A 19,169-nucleotide genomic window follows, 5' to 3' on the forward strand; every position below is an offset into this window, starting at 1 on the left:
TATCTTCGGGAGCACTACCCGATAATTTAGTACTATTCGTCACGGCGCCACTGCAGCGGGCCGAAGCAGCAGGTGGTTCTGACGCCAACCTTGGAGATGTGGATCTCTCTGGCAGAGACAATTGCTGCAGTTTCACAGACGCGAGTGCAAACGGTGTCGATACATCCTTACCCCACCGTGTACCTCCTTCATCCAATTGAGGGGGAAGCCTTGTGCCTACACCGTTGAGAATATGTGTTGTGGCAAATGGATCCACGCTTCCATGTGACCCCTTTTTCCCCTGGCGCGAGGAAAACGGGGTGGGCTCCAATACATTTTTGTGTTGGTCAAACAGAGCGGGGGGAACAGGTGGGACCGGCGACAAACGTTGGCTACTGTTGCCGTTCAGGGCAAATTGTATTGGGCGTACACCCAATTTCGCGCCTCCGCTACCAGGCGGATGTGGCCGATGCAGCATGGTATCCCCGCCACTTCCAGCTCCCCCACCTTGAATTGCCGGAACACGGGTTGATGGTGGTCCTGAAAATGCTTTTCGTGTGGCGCCGTTTGCGGTGCGGTCCACACTCGCTAGACTCGAACCACCGAGAACGGCCGCAACATTATCGCTTGAATTACGCTTCAAATCAATTTTTGACTGCATGCGTCGCCCTACGATAGAACGACCGCCACTTCCACTATGCAGCGCCCCACCACTAGTGGGAATGGTAGGCTCCTCATGTCCAAAGATGTTATTGCTATTGCCATTGCCATTGCTGCTATTTCTAGGACTTGATTCGCCTGTTTTACCCTGTGCAACGCTCCCTAAAAAGAGCGAATTGGTGGTCTGGTAGGGCAATGCACCACCACGTTGCGAGCCGTACAGAAAAGGATTTCCACTGCTACATCGGGTGTTGTTGCGGAGTGGGACGGTCTTGGGAACAGTCGGAATGGAACCTTGCGAGGTCTCATTCCCTGTCCCCACATCACCCTTGCGCAAGGCAGGGTTTTTTGCCGTGCCTTTGGAAGAAGAAAGTGGTGGTTTTCTAACTGACATGAACATCATATACAGTCTTCCTCAGGAGACTAATGAAAACCACCACCACCACCACCACCACCACCACCGCAGCGCGCGCCCACAGGCACAGGCACAAGCGAATATATATAAATATTCTTTCTTCGCCTACTTCCTCCACCCTCCCCGCCTCCCGGTCAAACAATCCTAACAATCTTCCGATCCTCTTCCTATAATTTAATCTCCTTTGTTTTTTATTTTTTTTATTTTTTTAAATTTCTTCTACCTTTGCTCCTCCTTGGGTTGAACGTGCGTGTGTGTAATATGCGTTCAGAATCAGAGAGAGAGGGACCAAGAGAGAGAGGGACCAAGGGAGAAAGAGAACGTGAGTATGCGTGTGCATGTCGTGGCCATTTGCATCCCAAAATTTCATTCTTTACAAAAAAACAAAGCAAAAAAAAACAAAAAAAAGCAGAACAGGCGTTTTCGCCTCCTCCCATTCCCATTCCACCCATCATGTACCTTAAACACACACACACACACACACACACACAAACACACACACACGGGTGCGTCTCGCCACCAAGTCAGCTGGCAAACACGGGAGAGGCCTTCTACCCCCCAACAACCCCAAATGACGACAAGAACCGCCCATAACAAAATACAATTATGGGGATAAAGATTTATAGACGGGCAAACAAACGAACAAAAAAGGCTCCCCACATAAACCAACGCATGTTTTCAGGATTCAGCGTGTATAGAAGAAAAGTATCAAACTGCGTCCCGCGACACATCATGTGGGCGTCCACTTAGGAGAAATGAACACGCATACATAAGTGCACATATTCCCCAGGCCTTTACTTTTTCCTTTTTTATTGCTTCGATCGCTGCTTTCCGCTCCTCCCGCGTCATGTGTCGTTGGCGTTGCTTCTCTGACGCCGTCCCTTCCCAAATTCTCTCTCAACTTTGGGCAGCACCTCCGTCCGCTTCGGGGCACCAATCACGCCGTGGACCATCAATTCCCTGCGGAAGACAACCCCAAGTGCCACGAGGGCCACACACGAAAAGAACAAATCCCGCTTGTACATCTGAAACAAGTTGGCGACCCGTTTCTTAAAAGGCGTGGTGTTGTTTTTCGCAAACCGAGGCGGCATTCTCCTCTCGGTGGATGGTCTCCGCTTTCCCTACTTCCAATGAGCCAATCCCGCCAGGTCAAGGGAAAAAGAATACACGATAAAAAAAAAAAAAAAAAAAAGAAAGAAAGAAAAAGAAGATAAAAATAATAAATAAATAAGAAAATATATGATGGTTGCCACCAAATCGCATCTGTGAGCGCGTCACACATTCCCTCACTCTTCACTTGCCAATGAATTGTCTTCTCCCCTTTGTTATGATCAAAGAGAGTAAGGAGGAAACATGGGCAAATACGACACAGAGGGGTGTGGCATGTCAGTCTTCTCTGCGGTTATTTGCTTGCAGCATTTATTAATGAGTTCAGTCAACATGATATGAGAATCATCATTCGTTCGTGTTGGTGTTTGTGTCTGTGAGAGAGAGAGAGAGAAAGAGAGAAGAGAACCCGGTTTTAATGATCTTCGAGTGGGGTAACGCCGCAGCCGCTCATGAGAGGAGCCCATCTGCAGCTGACTGCCCAATCGTGCCTGAAGCATACAGCATGGCGTCATGTGTGTATGGTTGCTATTCAGCCTTCAAACAGCAAAGAACCCCCCCCCCCCCAAAAAAAAAGAAAAAAAAGAAAAAAAGAAGTTTTTCTTCTTTTTTCGCATAAATCGGGGAAAAAATAACAAGTACATGAGAAAAAAAAATAAAAGAAACACGGCAAAACAAATTCGTATAGTTCACTCCAGTGTACACCTGTGTTCTGGTGGTTCAGGGGAGAGCAATCGCCCCTTCGGGTTAAACGTTGCGCCCATAAAAAAAAAAAAAAAGAGTAGGAGGATGATGCTGCAGCGTGGCATGCATGGCGTTGCATCATCCCTACTGCTTCTTCCTTAATCCTCATGGGGATGATCAATCGTCTGATTTGTTTTCCGTTTTCGTTTAAACAAGCGCCAGTGAATCGAGGGCGGCGACACCCGCCATGACACCGCCATCATCCACGTCTGCAGGCTTTGAGCGCACCACGTAGCCGGCACAGGCGTTCTGCAGCAAACAACCACCCGCGTCGGAGAGAATCACGCCATAGATGCCAAGCTCAGAGCAAATGTTCTTCTCAAGCTGCACAACTTTTCCATTTACGAGGAAAGCGCCGGAACGCACAGGGAATTCGATGCGGGACATCAAAATATACTCCCGCCTGACTCTGTTGTACAGCAACGGGTCCGTAAGTTCTTTTTTTCGCAGCACTTCCTGCATGGCCTGACCGGCGATAAGATTACCTCCGCCCTCCAGCTGCGGTTTCAGCACATAACGTGCTGGATGTTGCAGCGCATCATCTATAACGCGTTGCACCGCATCCTCACCCACCTCCGCAGGGTTAAGAGAGTACTGTGGCACAAAGTGAGTCTGCAGCTGAAGTGCTCTTACTGCGTCACCACAAAACGCTATGGGTGTGAGAACATTACCCACATCACAGAAGAGTTGTTGGAATTTCTTAAACGTAAGGAGATGGTATGGAATACTCGGACACTTGATGGCACTACTCTGCTCCACCGCAAGTCGTGTATCCCATGACGCCTTCGTCGGAAAGTCTGCCGGCACGTATGTGCTGCGAAAGTAGGCCACAGCAACAGGGTAACGTTCATCCACAATAGCCAGTGGCGGTCCGTTGGGCACAGGATGCAGCTTCATACTCACCTGCAGCTCCCTCAGTGTTCGCCGTAACGAGGGGATTCCATGTGACTCAAGTAACTCAAATATCAACGCAAATTGATCGGCTGTGTTTCGCTCGTTTTCCTGAATAATGAAAAGTACGATGGGTTCTAATAACCGACAGTGTTGCTGCTCCTTTCCGTAGGCGTCACGAAAGGCTTCAAAGTCCTGCTGGCTTGACCACGCTGCCACTGCCGCCGCAAGAGCTTCTGGAACAATCTTCGCTGCTGTGCTCCGCTCCAACACCCCAGCGTTGTCAAGGTTGGGCCTGGCATCATTATTTTCGTGGCCATCGGCGGTGTTCTTGGCGCTGCCACCACCCAATGCGCGTTGGTACATAGCGATCTGCCGGTGAAAATCGCTGACAAGCGGAGAGAGGCCGGCAAAGGAGGAGCTGATGGTGTTGATCTCCACATTCTTCCACGCCGCCGCGTCCTCTTCCATCGTTTCCGCTACTGTCGATGCTGCTGCTGCTGCTGCACCGTCACGCATGTAGTCCGTGCGGAATATGCCAAGCATGAGGGGCTGATAGGGGGAGGTGCCAAGATATACATCCCTCAGTATTTTCACAAGTTTCCCCGTAAATTCCGTGTCACTGGCCGCCGTCTCACGCAGCGCATCTAACAGAAATTGAAAATTCCTTGCCGTGTTATTTACTGCCTCGTTCCACAGCAGCTGGCGACGGCAAAGCACATCAAATTCGCCACGGCGCATCGTCGTCGGCTGCAGCGTCACTGCAAGATGTGTGGTTGCATCCTCATGCCCTGCCATCTGTATTGTGAGTCCCAACATCATGCACTTCGCCACAAGTTGTTCAGCGTCCCCCAAGAGTTCCATGGTCGCCAATCTCTTCCCGTGTGTAGGTGAATGTGAGTGAGTATGTATTATTAACAGGAATTTATATATGTTTGCTTGTCTCTCTCTCTCTCTGCGTGTGTGTGTGTGTGTGTGTGTGTGTGTGTGTGTGTATGTGCTTTTATTAAAATATATGAATTTAAATATCTGATGCACTGCAATTATTCTGCTCTACAGACATACACAGAGGCAAAGCAAGCAAAAAGAAAATGAGAGTCATTTCAACACACATGTATACAAACAAGGAAGCGGTCATGGCAAGACATAATCCTTTCGCTTTCTCTCCGTGTACTCCTTATTAATAATAATAATAATGATGATGATCATGTGTAAATGTGGCCGCATATAAAAATATAATAATAATAATAATGGTAGAGATGTGTTAGACATTCTGAGAGAAACACCGCAATCCCCCCTCCCTCCCTCCCTCCAACGACAACAACAAATTGACAACAAATCGACAGTGTATTAGTCCCATGCATTCAATCACAACACATGCTTCCCCCTACTGCACCTACCCCCCTCCCCACAAACACACTCTTCTCCTTATTTTTATTTTTTATTTATTTACTTTTTTTTTTTGTTTGTTTGCACCCCACAACGTCATATTATCAATTCTATGGAAAACGGGAGGACCATCCTCCCCAGCCACCATCAAACTTTTCTTCTTCCTCTTCTCACTTCTTTTATTATAATCCTTTTTCCCACCATCCCCTCCTTTCTTTTCTCTCTCTCTCTCTCTCTTTTGGAGGGCTGGCCTCTCCAAAAGGACGAAAACAAATCACACGTCCCATGGACCCACCCATTGCACGCACAGATGCATGTATCTATGTATGTATGTATGTATGTATGTGTGTGTGTGTGTGTGTGTGTGGAGTCCTACACGCTTGGTATATACACAAAAATCCACAGGGAATATAGATGTACCTTCTTCCTGACTCCAATTCCCCTCTCTTTCTTTCCCTGTATATATATACCGGTGCACGACGCATACGTGTATCACGGTCAGCAAAATAACCACACATAACGAAAAAAAAATAATAATAATAATAAAAAACAACAACAACAAATAAACAAATCAAAAGAATACAGATGCAGATTCTACAAATTCATTCATTTTGAGAATTCTCCCAATGAAGGTCCAATATGAACATCCGCGTTAAATGGGACATCCAGCTTCACATCGGGCCAAAGGCTGCTCATCACCTTTGATGTGGAAGACATAATCTCCGATACATCATGCATAACCTCATCGGCGACAGATGAATGGGCATCAATCCACACACAGTCATGGACGGTGTTTACCAAAAACGCCCTTCCATCATAGTTCCGCTTCTCGTAGAAACGACGCACAATCTTGCCACACATGATCTGCACAATCTCTCCCGCTAGTCCCTGTACTGGGTAATTCTTCAGTCGTGGAATGCTCTTCTTGTCCTTTGCAAAATCAAACTTACTGCCTGTAGGTACAACAAAGTAATGCAGAGGCTCCGTTAGCAGAATCATGCGCCGCATGGCGGGTGACCATGTTGCAGCATCCAATGTACGCAGTCGTAGTAGCCGATCCGCACCCGCCTCAACGCAGTCCATAACCAGGCGGTAGTAACGACTCAGATCCTTGTAGTGTTGCTCCTCTGCCGATATGAGTCGTTCCACCTCATGTTCCGTCAATCCGGTAGTGGTGGCAATGGTGGCAATGCCCGCACCGTACTGTCGCTGAAAGGAGAATGTTTTGGCCTGTTGTCGAAGCTGAATGTAGTGTGGGTCCCTCTCTTGCTTTGCCTTTCGCACAACATTCTCATATGGTTCTTTTGTCATGAGTGAAACACGCAAACAATGAAAATCCACCTTGTCGTGTAGTTCCTGCAGCATACGAGTGTCACGACTAAGTGCCGCCAGCACCACCACTTCCAACTGACTGTAATCCGCCTCAATCATCCGTCCCTCACGTCTACCAAATCGGGAGACGATAAGTCGCCGTAAATCCTCTTCTCTCGGGATGTTTTGTAGGTTTGGGGACTGTGAAGACAAACGACCGGTTGCGGTGACTGTGTGGCACAACTCCCCATGGACACGGTCTTTGCACTCCGGCAGCACCGCGCGGAACAAGGCACCTTCCTCAAAGAGTTGCATCTTCTTCTCCGTGAAACGAAGTTGCTGCAGCGCCTTGAAGAAGGAAAGGTCAATCTGCTTGTCGGATGAAAGGAGAACGGTGATGCGTTCGATGGCGTCAGCCCCAGATGAGGCGTTGCGACCACGCAGGGAACGATGCAAAAGCGGATGAAGTTCTTCTGGGGTCACAATCCACAGCAGCCCACGTGTGGAAGCCCGTTCTTGCCCGTGAAGCCCACGAAGTTCGGCCCCCAATGAAAGTGGAAGCGGATGCGTATTGCGGAATGGGTCTCGGCTAGTGCCTAAAAGCGACGCACAGTGAGACACCAACGCCTTCAATGCCCCGTCGAATCCACCCACGGAGACAAACTCCCGTGCGAGGGCCTCCCAATTCCCTCGGGCAGACAGGCCCGCATTTTCAGCTACGTCCACGAGACCCAAGAAGTCGCTCTCAAAACTATCCGCGCCCTGTGGTGGCGGTGGCAATGCTCGCTGCAGATCACAAAAACATACACGCTCAAGAGGAGATTCATCCGCGCCATTTGGCCCCAAAACCGTCTCGGCAATTGTCTGCACAATACCAGTATCGACCAAAGAGGAAAGTTTGTCGTGGGTGCAGTTTGTAAGAATGAGCAGATTGCGAAGATCATAACTCTTCTTGCCGTGTTTTTTGAAGGATTGAAGCGCACGCAGTGGCCTATATTTGGCAATCTTTTCTTTCAACTGCATCACGGTGAGCATTTCTGGTTCGTCAGTTACTGGCACAACATCATCAATGGCAACGCTGTACTTCAGTTCATCGTTGGGTTCAGTGCTAGGGCAATGTAAAAAAAACATCTCAAGGAAGTTACCAGGACGTACTTTACACGTAACCACCACCACAGCAGTGCAATGAAGTAGATTCTCTAAAGTATTACGTGTCGTGTACCCTTCAATCGCCTCCAATGCAGTCTTGACTTTACTCTCTTTGATGGTGATCTTGCCCCGCCGGGACCCACTATTGCTACCGGGTCCCTTGGGTGCTAAGAGGCTTTCAGGTTGCGTGTATGCTACTGGAATAGGCGTCCCTGTCACACGGCAGACGGCATGAGGAAAAAGTGCCGTTACGGGTGTTTTTGCAGTCTCAACTGGCACGTACCTGGCGCCCAAATGGCGACAAAGCGCCCCACCGTAGATGATTGTGCTAATGTCTTGCGGGGAGCGGAAATTTATCCTTTTCCGCACCTCATCGTCCATACCTCTGGTGAACTCCATAATTTTATCATTCACGAGCTTTTCCAACTTCTCATGTGACGTTTTTAAGTGATGGGAAAATTTAGTCACTTCCTCTTGCGAAGATATTTGTAACCCACGAAGTTCCATTTCTGTTGCGGCTAAGAGGCCATCCATACGGTGTAAAACGGAGATCAACTGACGTGTGCTCACGGCAATATCAAGTTGCTTCTCAAAAATAATTTTGAGCTTCTCCAGTGAATCCAGTTTGCCCTGTCCCATGTGGTATTGCAGGAGGGTGCGTTCCATGGTTGCCAGGTTGTCGTGATTAAACCCCTTCAAGAGATACTGTGCGTATTGGGCACACCAAATACGACCTCCATTATGAAGAAATTGCTGCAGCCTCCTGCTCCCACGCAAAAACAGCAGCGCCCGCTTCACGTCCCACGCAACAATGATGGCGTTCGAGGCGAGGGGCTGATCCTTCCGTGTCGTATCGCGGCTGGTCGGAAGTTCTTCAGGAATACAATTCTCGGGCTCGACAAACGCCTTCACATCACCGTTTGCCATCATTTTCGCCGCAATTTTCTTCACCGGCGGTGGAGTTTTGGCTTCGTTATCGAGAGAGCGCCATAACTGCCCATGAAACTCCAGAATACCATTTCGAGCAGAAAAGGGATTATCAGCACGACGTGCTGCCATTACATTCGCGGAATTCACCTCTATAAAGAAACAACTGCAGTCACGCAGCTTGGTTCGCCACGCCTTCTCCAGCGTCAGACGTTCATTGTTGTTGAATATGGCTTTGATATGCTCCTCCAGGCGACGGTTCACCCTTCCAGGGGCCACAGCCCCGCCACCTGCTCCCGGTGTGCCATTCCCGGCTGCTAAGTTGCGTGAAGCTTGCCCAAATGCCGCCTCCAAAAAGGTGGGCATAATTTCACAGGTAACAGAGCGTCTATGTAGTGGTGTAAAGCTCCGTGCTGCCCGTGGCACCCGAAGTGAGCCGTCTTCCGTCTGCATCAGTCCCATCCATGTGTAGCGCGAAAAGAGATCCAGCGCCTGAATAAGTGTCGTTGTTAGCGTCGGTCGGTTCGGTCGTCGAAGCCCAAGTTGGTTCTCTATATCCTGAAGAAGAATTGAAACCTTTTGTTTACCCTTCCGCATGAGTGGGAATTGCGCAAACGACTCCGCCGCAGTGCCGGAGCCAATGATATAAATGACACTCTTCTCCCCAAGAAGTAGCGGCTCCACAAATTCACCTGTTAAAAGGTCCTGCATGGGCGGCACAACGCTTCCTGCTCCGGATGCACTCACCAGAGGGGCAGAAACAAAAACAAGCATCCAAGACTCTTTCTTCCGCAATATACCGTTACTAGACCCGCGCGATGATGATGATGAAACACCACGCTTACCAGGCTTCTGTAGCGCCGTTGCTGCTGCTGCTAGCTGCGCATGAAGTAGTTGCTTGTTGAGTAGTGGCTGACCAGACTGTGCCCGAAATTGAAAGGCAGCTATCAAAATCTCCATGGGCGAGGAAGATCCCGGTGAATGGATAAAATTCCGCCAGTCCTCTGCATACGCGTTCAGTACGGCGCTAGTGAGCAGTTCCGTATTTATGTTCTCATCTCGTTTAGCCTTGCACAGTGTCTCCCTGAGTTTGCAGTAGGAGATGAAGATGTGGTCTGGTTCCTCAAACGCCTTTTCTCCCCCTGCCTCTGAGACAACCGCGCGACCGGTTAAATTGTACAGCACGGCATTTTCCAACAGCACCGCGTTGGCGGACGATAACGTTGGCACAAAAAGCAGCACCCATGAGGCGCAAAATTGACGCACCCACGGCACGTAGACAGACCGCACCTCATCCAACCGACACTGTAGCGTCGTCCCAGAGGCAATGTCTTCAAACGCAATTGCAAAGTTGACGTCTCGCTTCGTGGAAAACGTTACCGCAATAGCCCGAAATGCCTTCCCAGGCTGCTGCATGAGCGTTGCAAGGCGAAGGTTTAGAGGGGACTCAATGTCGAGGAGAGACCCAATTTCAGCAGCGGCAACATTCCCACCCTCGCGTTTCGCGGACGTAAGCGATGCGGAAACATCATGAGGGATATAGTTGTTGTTTTGGACAAAAGCCGCAGTTGAAGCTCCCTTCCGCAACGTGGCAGCGGCCGCATTAGTCGTCGTATTCGCGGTGGCGTTGGTGGTCTTAGTTCCCGTTCTCATTCTCAATGATGACTCGGCATCTTCTCCCTCCTTCGTCGCCATCGGCACCCTCCGCTGCGTCATCATCACTGATTTGCCCGTTGGTGGTGCCGAGGACTTCTGCTGCTGCTGCTGTTGTTGTTTTTTTTCTTCGTGCTGCTTCTGCTGCTGCCGTGTGGCGGCGGTCTCTGCTGCAGATGAGGCCGCGCGTGAAGACTTGGGTCGGCTGCGTCGCCGTGTTATCATCGAGGCAAACCTACGACATTCCCGGAGCACACTGCCCTCCAGCGCAAGCGACAAACACCGCCGAGTTCTCCGCTCCACCTGCAGCCCGTTTCTATCATCACGGCACTTCAACCCGGTGCCGTGGGTCGTCATGGTGGTGGTGTGACGCGCCCCCACTCCCTGCAGCAGCAGCAGCAACTGCGTGCACTGGCGCAAGGTACGCTGCATCTAACGAGGCAAAAGTAAAATAAATGAGCGAAGAAACCAACACCAGAGGGGGGGGAACAACAACAACAAAAACACACACACACACACACACAAAAAGGGATCCTAACCCCCTTTTCAAACTTGAGCAAACCGAGCTAAAGAACACTTTCAGGGGATGGAGGAGGAACAGAAAGGGCTACGTGTGTTTGTGTGTAATGTGTGACGATCCCCTGGCTAAATAAATGAGTGGATGTGTGATGCTTCCAGAGAGACCGTTTGCCCCCTTCCCACAGAAAAACGTGAAAAGACAAATTAAAAAGGAAATAATGAGAAAAAAGAGCGATATGACGGGACAGCAGCAGAAGCAACACACAAACACACAGACACACAGACAAACGAGGACACGCGACTCTCACGCACGGCCTTTCTTGGTTTTTTCGTATGTTACTTTGGGTCTTGGCTGCACCCCTCCCTCCCCTGTCCTTCTCTGCCTGATACTATTCTAATTTCCGTTTCCTTGTTGCGTCTTCTCCCTACAGGACCCACACACCCCCTTTTGATCACCGCTGTTCTTCATGGAGGGGGATTACAGAAAGAGAGAAGAGAGAGAAAAAGTAGAAAAAGTCAAATAATAATAATAATAATAATAAAAGAATTGATTCAAAGAAATACCAACTATTCCTTTGAAGCAGCCACCGTCACTGTACACCACATTCCATGCACATTCCCCATTCGATCCCTCTCTTTCCCTTTTTCTCTCTCTATATATATATATATAAATATATAAATATACCTGCGTGTGTCTCCCTATGCATATGTAACCGCATGCAAGGCTGTGTGTAGTTGTCAAATAGACTCTCCCCCTCCATACAAATAAATATCAAAGCTTAACATTATCTTCCTCTTCTTTCCGACTTCTCCTAATACAGTTCCTCCTTTTGATGCGAGTATTTCCTCTTTTTTTTTTTTTTTTTTTAGGTCTTTCTTTCTTTTGAGGATAATAATAATAACAATCGTATGTGTCTTATTCTACTTTCTCGTCAAGTGATGGAGGGCAGGGGCGGGAGCAAACGGATACAAAATAACCACACACACACACACACATACACACACATACTTACATACTTACCATACACTTACCTACACGTAAAATTAAAAACAAAAACAAAAACAAAAACAAGGTGGTGATAATAAATAAATTAGAATAAAGAAAACAAAGAAGGCAAAAAAAAAAAAAAAAAAAAAAAAAAAAAAAAGAGAGAACAAAAACACTTCTAAACGAGGATGAGGGGGAGATGGAACAAAAAACGGCCGGAGACATGTCGCAGAGAATCATAAACTTCCTGCCTCACTCTCCTTCATACGAATCATTCATTTATCGATCCTTCCATCCCCTCCCGCCGCCTCCGCCAGCTGCTGTCGCCGTTTCGCATAAGGATGGATTGTTCCCCCCAGCAAACCATGCCTCATGCACGCGACCAATGACGTGCTACATAAACAATGTGGAAGGATCCCTGCGTGAATGGGGCCCGAAGAAAAGCATCACGTGAAGTGTGAGTAGCCTGTGCCACAACGGCACGGAGTAAGCCAGAAAAACACACACACACACACAAAACATAATACTAAAGACAATAATAATAATAATAATAAAATGGTCAATTCCACCATGTAGCAGCTTTCCCCAGTAATTTCTAGTCGCACACAACACCCCTCCTTCGTTTCCGCACTTTTCTTTCTACCGTAACTAAACACCCATTACATTTCTCTCTCTCTCTCTTTTTCTCATTTCCCTTCCTCAATAATTAACAACTGTATTCGTTGAGTTCTTTTTATTATCATGATTGCAGAAGCTTTTCCAGGTTCTTCAGGCATTGCAAGAATGACCTGCTCGTTGTCTCCGACCTTGCCTGTCGCTCAAAGGCTCGCATGGCGGTGGTGAGTTTCGAGCCGAGTGCGCCGCCCTGAGCAAGTTGATCGCGCTCGGAGAGAATATCAATGGCGACGCCAACAACCACCTCCTTCTCAGCCTCCGTCGCCGCGGCCTCTATGAGTTGCAACAGAACTGAACACCACACGTCATTCGGTGCCTCTACATTTTCAATAAGTTCCGAGTATGCGTTTTCGTTTTCCCTTGTAAGTATGCTGAGGAACCGCAGGAGGAGAGAGGGCTGCTGAGCCATCAACATGTATTCCAGTCCCTGACGGTACTGCTGCTCTCGCGCCATCGATAACGCGGTTGCAAGAATTGTCTCGGGCGCAGACCTTCTTCCTTGAAAGGTGCTCGTGGCGTGAAGAGAAGAATCTGGCATTGTTGCCTTCTGCTTCGCAACGGACTCTCGCAATGTGCACAGCTCTTCCCGCATACGACGCATTTCATCCAACACCCCACTAGACATTATGGAATTCAACTCTTTCTGTAATGAGGCATTTTCCTTCACGAGAGAAGTGAGGGAGCCGTTGATGCTACCAAGCACCTCGGCAAGCTCGCGCTTCACCAGATTTTCCACCGTTTGCGTCAATTGAGCCGTAAACTGTGTAGTGCTTTCCTTCAATGCTTCATCGAGGCGACTCTTGATGATGTTCTTTTGTGTTTGCCGAAGCCGGTTCCCTATGGCGTGCCGCACCTCATGGTCGAGATGCAACATGATGGCCTCGTTCACACCACGCTTCACCCCCTTCGTGATGTTGCGAGAGAGGGAATCCGCAATGAGAACAAGGGTGTACGTCTCAAACACGGATGATTTCGCGGAGCTTGTGTCTCTCGGCTGTGTTTGCGGTGTTGGACGACTCTGCTGCAGCTCTGTCATCTGTGCCTCTAAACCCAGATTCAGAAGTTGTTCATGGTCTCTTCGAATGGTGTCAGGGAGCAACTTCAGAACCTGAGACGTGTTGGTTATGACGGACTCCAGCCGCTCCAGCGACTGATGAACCTCGCCCTCCGACTGGTATACTGCCGCCGCCAACACGCCATCCGTTGGCGCCTGCGGGAGAGAGGCGTTGTGAAGCGCCGGGCGTGTCGCATTTATCGCCACGGAGCTTGTGTCACATGCCGCGGAGGCCTTTTCTTCTCCTGTTGGTTTCGCCGCGGCTGTGGGAGACGAGGCCGCATTGGCACCACTATTAGCTGCCACCAATCCAGCCGTCACAGGTCGGCCATTGTGCCCATATGGACTTGTTCGCTGCGGGGCGGTAGTCGTGGACGTCACCGCCGTAGACCTCGTCGTGGCCGGTGCTCCAGTGCTGACGACGCTCCTTTGGGTGACATTAATCCCCAGCTGATTCACTAGATTAGCAATGATCTTGCTCCCCACGTGCGGCTCAGCGGATCGCGCCGCGGCAGGAGGCGCGGCAGCCTTCGCTGGCGCTGGACCAGGGGGTGATGCAGGGGATGCAGCAGCGGCAGAAGTCGTATTGGTATGACTGCTACTCGCCGCGTCAGTGCCCGAGGACACACACCCCGGTTTCGCCGTCGCCACTACCGATGATTTTTGGCCTGGCTGCTGTTCTTCCCTGCGGGAGGACCGGAGATGGAAGATCGTCAATCGATTCGACATGTCAGCCAGGACACAGCTGCCGTCGGCTGTACGATTGAAGCAAAAGCCGTTACGCTGTACCTGACAAGGCATCATGTAGTGTGTGCAGGTAAAGTTATGAGGGGAATGCATGTTCACCAGCGCTAGCTGCTTCCTGTCGTCAAACACGGCAAACGTTTCTCGTGAGCTTTCCATCGCGACAATAGATCCATCAATGACAAACTTGCGCAACAAGTTTGGTTCTGCTACACCCGTAAGGAGCCACTGGTACACCCCCTTTGTAGATGCGGCCACGAGAACACTGACATTTTCCTCAACGGTTGCGTCAAGGAGATGCAATGCCTTCACTGGCTCACCCTCGCAACACGCCCATGATGGAGTGCTGCGGTTTCTTAATGTGCATGCCGCTACCATTGTTGGTTCTGTGGTAAAGGTGAACCATCCGCCAGAGCCAACGGAGCATAAACTGTTCTCACTAACCGCTTGAGTCAGGGTTCGCAGAGTTGTGCAATTCCGCTGTAGTGTTGCCTCCAGTGATTCCACGTCAAAGCGCTCAATGAGGGAGGAGCTGTCAAGAATTGCCGCATGCGTTTCGTAAAGGACAAGCAGATCAGGCCGCTGACTCTCGGCGTTGATAAAGAAAGAAAAGCATGGAATTGTGACAGGATCCTGAAGCTTAAAGTACACCTTCACTGTGAGGCGGGCTGCAAGATCCGGCTTGCCGTTACTCGCCTCCGTTTCATCCGTCACAACCCACACGAAGAACTCCCCCTTCCCAGCCGATGCTGCGACGTTGCTGCGGTAATTCACAAACTTCACCGCATGAATGGGTTTTGAGTGTGCCCGCACGGTGCCCTTCAAAAGGTTCGAGCGCTTCACCACACGCAGCACGTGACGCCGCTTCATGGTGTAGGCGAGATAAAACTGCGAGTCCGCCAGCACACGTTGCGCCTCAGGCACCTCATTAAATGTCGCGGCGTCCACAGACCACACGCGGCCCTCATTGTTGCTCGCCTTCGCATGATTGAACAAATCCACCGTCACGGTCATTTCCGCGCCTTGCGTTGTTATTTCCGCACTTTCTTTTTTTTTTTTTTTTCCCCCTTTTTCCGTGTGTGTGTGTCTCGCTTTCTCCTCCCTCCCCAACACTTTTTTTTTTTTTTTCTTCTTCTTCTTCTTTGCCTATTCAAAGAACAAATAATTTAATTTAATTTAATTTAATTATTTCCTTTTTTTTTCTTCCCGCTCGATGTGTGTTGTACCGTCACGACACACTCACACCCACCCACCCACACACAAAACGGCAAGTACTTCCCCCCTTTTCCCCCTCCCCAAATGACTACTGTAAAAATAACACGCCGCAAATTGACACCACCGGAGCCAACACAAAAAGAAAACCCCCCCAAAAAAAAACAACAAAAAACAGAAATGTCAGGGGATAACTCCACACATTTGTGTACACACAGAGGGGAATAGAGAGGGGGATAGAGAGAGAGAGAGAGCAGCAGCAGCAGCAGTAGAAACGCTCTCATGCATTCATGAACACACAAAAAAGCCAAAACAAGAAACAACAAAGACAACAACAACAACAACAACAACAAGTTTCCTACATTTTCCCCCATTATTCCTTCCAACATTTTCTTTCTTTCCCCAATCCCCTCTCTTCCACCACCTTCCCCTCCTGTTTGTGTGTATATTATATATATATTGCTCGGACGCCTTGTCTTATGGCCGCAGTTGTATACCATGTGTACACAGATTAACTGAATATGAAATGAATCCTCTCCCCCTCCCTACTCCTCGTTCTCTCCCTCTCCTTATATATATATATATGTGCATGTACGCATGTACGCATGCATGCATGCAACATCACTGCGAGGCAATGGCATGTACACAACCGTACTGCGTGTACCCCCTCCGCCCCCTTCTCTCTCTCTTTTCTCCGCAAAAATAAATAAAAGGGTGGAAACACGTGCACACACACACACACAAAAAAAAAAAAAAAAAAAAAAAAAAAAGGGAAACAGGACAAATCTGACGCCTCCCATCCACCCAGCAACGTTCAAAATGTACGAATGAGCACACGACAACACCCACACAGAGAGAGAGAGGGAGACTGAGGGAAAGAGAAGGAGAATGCAAAAAACAACAAAAACAAAAACAAGAAAAAAAGGGGGATGGGAGGCGTCAGGAGCTCTAACAGGGTATAGATAAATACCTAACAAATATTTGTACATACATACATACATACATGTTATATATATATGTACGATTCGCAATAGCAGCATCAGCAATAATAACAAGCAAGAATTCTATTAGGACGTAATTTCCCCTCAGGCACACACACACACACACACACACGCCTTCATTCATTCGTTGAACTTCTCCCCTCCTATCCCTCCCTTACAAAACAAACAAAAGCAGATTTTTTTATTTTTTATTTTTTATTTTTTATTTTTCCCCTGTTCCCATCACTTCTTTTTCTTCTTGTATATATATATATATATATATATCTACACACATGTACATGCGTGCTATGTGTGTTGCATTTTACTCATTACATACATGTAAGTTTAAACGTTCACAATTTTATATACATAAAACGTATAAATAAATAAATAAATAAATAAATAAATATAAATATAAATATATTTGTATCTTTCTGCATGCATCCTCAACGTGATTCCCCACGTCACGTTTTATATATAATATATAAAATTATATATAAAATTATAAACATGCCGCAACAGATATTCTCTTCATTCTTTTCATTCATTCATTCATTTCCTTCCCTTTTTATTATGTAAATATTTGTATATTACGGGAAGAAAGAAAATAGGGAAGGTGGCAAACTATCAAATGTGCAATTAAAAATAACGAAAACAAAATAACAACAACAACAACAAAAGAGGGTTGTGTACCGTCATGGTGGTGGTGGTGGTGACATTGCATCACACCACACTCGGAATCCAACAGCAAAAAGAAAAGGAAAAGAAAAGAAAACATAATACGCGCCCTCCCCCCCTCCCCTCCGCCTCTTTTCTCTCCCGACACCTCATTTGTTCGTAAACAGCACGCATGCGTCTATATATATGTGTATGTATAGATAGATAGATAAATATATTTCACATGCTGTTTATTTCTGATTCCCCGTCGTTTGTGGTTTAATCCTCCTTTTCCCCGTCTTTCCGCGTAGCAGCTGCGCCATTTCTTCCCTTTTTTTTTTTTCCTCCTCCTCATTCCTCCAGTCATCACCGCCACCACACACACACACACTCTCTCTCTCCCTCGTCGTTGCCCCTTCACTCCACAGCCCGCCTCGTCACAGATAAGTTGGACAACACAACCATAACTCAGAGAGGGAGCAGCGGGAGGGGGAGGGGGAGGGGGAGAGAGAACAGCAAAAAACAAAACAAACAACAAAAGGAGCGACGAATATCTGCGACTGTGAGGTGGGGACGACAATAGACAGAGACCGCAAGACACTCAAATACACATTTTTTTTGTATACATCACACATTCATCGAGCCAAATAAAAAAAAAAAAAAAAAAAAAAAAAAAAAAAAAAACCACCATGACACACAAACATAAACGCATATAAACACACAAATATGTATTTACGTTGCCAACATGTATGAATGTACATGAGGATCGAAAATACAAGGGGAATTCTGCGAGAGAAGGTGAGAGATGGTGAGAACAGTGAAGAGTGGGGTGCTGCCTGCAATCATACATGTGCCATCGTTGCCCCTCCATATCTACATACAAATATATGGAGGAAGATGGAGGAGATGAGTCATTTCACTTCATTACTGCGCCCCCGCCTGCTCCCCACTTCTCCTTCTGCCCCCCCACCCCTGTCGTCGTCACATTTCCAATACATGCAAAGAAGGGGGTGGGGGGCGGAAGGAGAAGTGGGGAGAATAAAAGGGAAGAGGCGTATGCGTGTGTGCATTTGTGTGTGTGTGTGTGAAGGGGAAAGAAAAGCAAAACAAAAAAAAAAAAAAAAAAGAAGGAAAATCAAATTACAATCATCACATCAATAAAAATAAACACCAAAACCAACACCGACACCGACACCAACACTAGCATCAAAATCAACATCAACATCAAACAAAAAAAAGGAGCTTCGTGACTGGCGGGGGGAAAGGGGGCACCGCGCATAAATGAAAAGGTAAGGGCGTTGAAGTAACAATACGTGTGTGTGCACAAGGGACGCACAGGCTACAGCTGTATGAACCAAACCAAACCATGCATGCACGCACATGTACACAAATCGACCGTAAAATGCGTCCCGACACACGCGTCAATGCCACTCCAATCGTCCCCCCACTTTCTCTCTCTCTCTCTCTCCCACTGCGGCTGCCGCCACACGTCCGCTCGAGAGAATCGCAAATTAAAAAAAAAAAAAAAAGAGGAAAAAACAAAACAAAAACAAAACAAAAACAAAAAAAAAAAAAAAGGAAGTGAGACAACACAAAAACCACCAAACCACCAAACCAACAACAACAACAAAAACAACAACAAAAGAAGAAGAAGAAAAGAAAAGAAGAAAAGAAGGAATATGAAAAAAATGACGGGTGAAAAGCAAAACAAACGCAATAAAAAAAAAAAAAAAAAAACAAACAAACAAAAAAACGTACAAAAAAACAAAACAAAACAAAAAAGGAAGTCAACAAGACGTGAGTGCACGGAAGCAACAAATTGAAAACGATGGAATAAACAAACAAACAAACAACAAAAAAAAAAAAAGAAAAAAAAAAAAAAAGGAACCTTCCCTCCTCTTCCCTCCTTTCCCCCCCGCTATCATCACATGCGTCAAGAGACCTCACAAGGTGAACCACACACACACACACACAGAGAGAGAGAGAGAGAAAGAAAGAAAGAAACACACAAGTACCGCTCACTCACTTTACGGTTCCATCATTATTATTTTTTATTCATTTTTTTTAATTTCTTTTTTCCCTCTTTTCTTTTCTTTTCTGCGTGTGGTGTGTGTG

General features: G+C 47.6%; 5 protein-coding genes across 5 annotated transcripts, besides 53 other annotated features; all 5 read right to left on the bottom strand.

The window, feature by feature from the left end:
- Tc00.1047053506659.39 (protein phosphatase 2C, putative) lies at nucleotides 1–1,042 on the bottom strand (the record flags this gene model as incomplete). Its single annotated transcript, XM_804387.1, has 1 exon — nucleotides 1–1,042. A coding segment is annotated over one exon (1,042 nt), but the record flags the coding sequence as incomplete, so codon positions are not given.
- Nucleotides 1–5,886: a sequence feature (heterozygous, Esmeraldo-like haplotype).
- Nucleotides 1,072–1,101: a microsatellite.
- Nucleotides 1,242–1,270: a sequence feature (AT_rich).
- Nucleotides 1,330–1,374: a sequence feature (CT-rich).
- Nucleotides 1,435–1,470: a microsatellite.
- Nucleotides 1,519–1,558: a microsatellite.
- Tc00.1047053506659.35 (hypothetical protein, conserved) lies at nucleotides 1,900–2,145 on the bottom strand (the record flags this gene model as incomplete). Its single annotated transcript, XM_804388.1, has 1 exon — nucleotides 1,900–2,145. One exon carries the CDS (start codon nucleotides 2,143–2,145, stop codon nucleotides 1,900–1,902), a length of 246 nt encoding a protein of 81 aa, XP_809481.1.
- Nucleotides 2,227–2,290: a sequence feature (T-rich).
- Nucleotides 2,540–2,568: a microsatellite.
- Nucleotides 2,729–2,757: a microsatellite.
- Nucleotides 3,053–4,660, bottom strand: Tc00.1047053506659.30 (glutathione synthetase, putative; the record flags this gene model as incomplete). The annotated part of the gene is made up of 1 exon (XM_804386.1): nucleotides 3,053–4,660. One exon carries the CDS (start codon nucleotides 4,658–4,660, stop codon nucleotides 3,053–3,055), a length of 1,608 nt encoding a protein of 535 aa, XP_809479.1.
- Nucleotides 4,753–4,796: a microsatellite.
- Nucleotides 4,798–4,825: a sequence feature (AT_rich).
- Nucleotides 4,975–5,052: a microsatellite.
- Nucleotides 5,217–5,268: a sequence feature (A-rich).
- Nucleotides 5,338–5,425: a sequence feature (GA-rich).
- Nucleotides 5,496–5,551: a microsatellite.
- Nucleotides 5,708–5,735: a sequence feature (AT_rich).
- On the bottom strand, nucleotides 5,792–10,291 carry Tc00.1047053506659.20 (mitochondrial DNA polymerase I protein C, putative; the record flags this gene model as incomplete). The annotated part of the gene is made up of 1 exon (XM_804385.1): nucleotides 5,792–10,291. The coding sequence occupies one exon, from the start codon at nucleotides 10,289–10,291 to the stop codon at nucleotides 5,792–5,794; it is 4,500 nt and encodes a 1,499-aa protein (XP_809478.1).
- Nucleotides 5,887–9,174: a sequence feature (areas not merged during assembly with more than two copies in the genome that could not be assigned to a particular haplotype).
- Nucleotides 9,175–9,297: a sequence feature (haploid, non-Esmeraldo-like haplotype).
- Nucleotides 9,298–19,169: a sequence feature (heterozygous, Esmeraldo-like haplotype).
- Nucleotides 10,322–10,399: a microsatellite.
- Nucleotides 10,729–10,749: a microsatellite.
- Nucleotides 11,264–11,286: a microsatellite.
- Nucleotides 11,399–11,428: a microsatellite.
- Nucleotides 11,587–11,629: a sequence feature (A-rich).
- Nucleotides 11,723–11,753: a microsatellite.
- Nucleotides 11,791–11,816: a microsatellite.
- Nucleotides 11,843–11,905: a sequence feature (T-rich).
- Nucleotides 12,253–12,286: a microsatellite.
- Nucleotides 12,472–15,219, bottom strand: Tc00.1047053506659.10 (immunodominant antigen, putative; the record flags this gene model as incomplete). Its single annotated transcript, XM_804384.1, has 1 exon — nucleotides 12,472–15,219. One exon carries the CDS (start codon nucleotides 15,217–15,219, stop codon nucleotides 12,472–12,474), a length of 2,748 nt encoding a protein of 915 aa, XP_809477.1.
- Nucleotides 15,250–15,348: a sequence feature (GA-rich).
- Nucleotides 15,368–15,392: a microsatellite.
- Nucleotides 15,634–15,671: a sequence feature (CT-rich).
- Nucleotides 15,736–15,770: a microsatellite.
- Nucleotides 15,950–15,988: a sequence feature (GA-rich).
- Nucleotides 16,004–16,035: a microsatellite.
- Nucleotides 16,160–16,187: a microsatellite.
- Nucleotides 16,269–16,305: a sequence feature (CT-rich).
- Nucleotides 16,402–16,422: a microsatellite.
- Nucleotides 16,508–16,530: a microsatellite.
- Nucleotides 16,594–16,628: a sequence feature (AT_rich).
- Nucleotides 16,660–16,698: a microsatellite.
- Nucleotides 16,776–16,818: a microsatellite.
- Nucleotides 16,867–16,906: a sequence feature (AT_rich).
- Nucleotides 17,039–17,075: a microsatellite.
- Nucleotides 17,255–17,293: a microsatellite.
- Nucleotides 17,539–17,566: a microsatellite.
- Nucleotides 17,700–17,738: a microsatellite.
- Nucleotides 18,109–18,141: a microsatellite.
- Nucleotides 18,148–18,189: a sequence feature (T-rich).
- Nucleotides 18,568–18,631: a microsatellite.
- Nucleotides 18,683–18,836: a sequence feature (T-rich).
- Nucleotides 18,890–18,937: a microsatellite.
- Nucleotides 19,030–19,058: a microsatellite.
- Nucleotides 19,102–19,153: a sequence feature (A-rich).

This window comes from Trypanosoma cruzi, genomic scaffold (genome assembly GCF_000209065.1).
Source record: "Trypanosoma cruzi strain CL Brener 1047053517009 genomic scaffold, whole genome shotgun sequence".
NCBI classification, from domain to species: Eukaryota; Euglenozoa; class Kinetoplastea; order Trypanosomatida; family Trypanosomatidae; genus Trypanosoma; species Trypanosoma cruzi.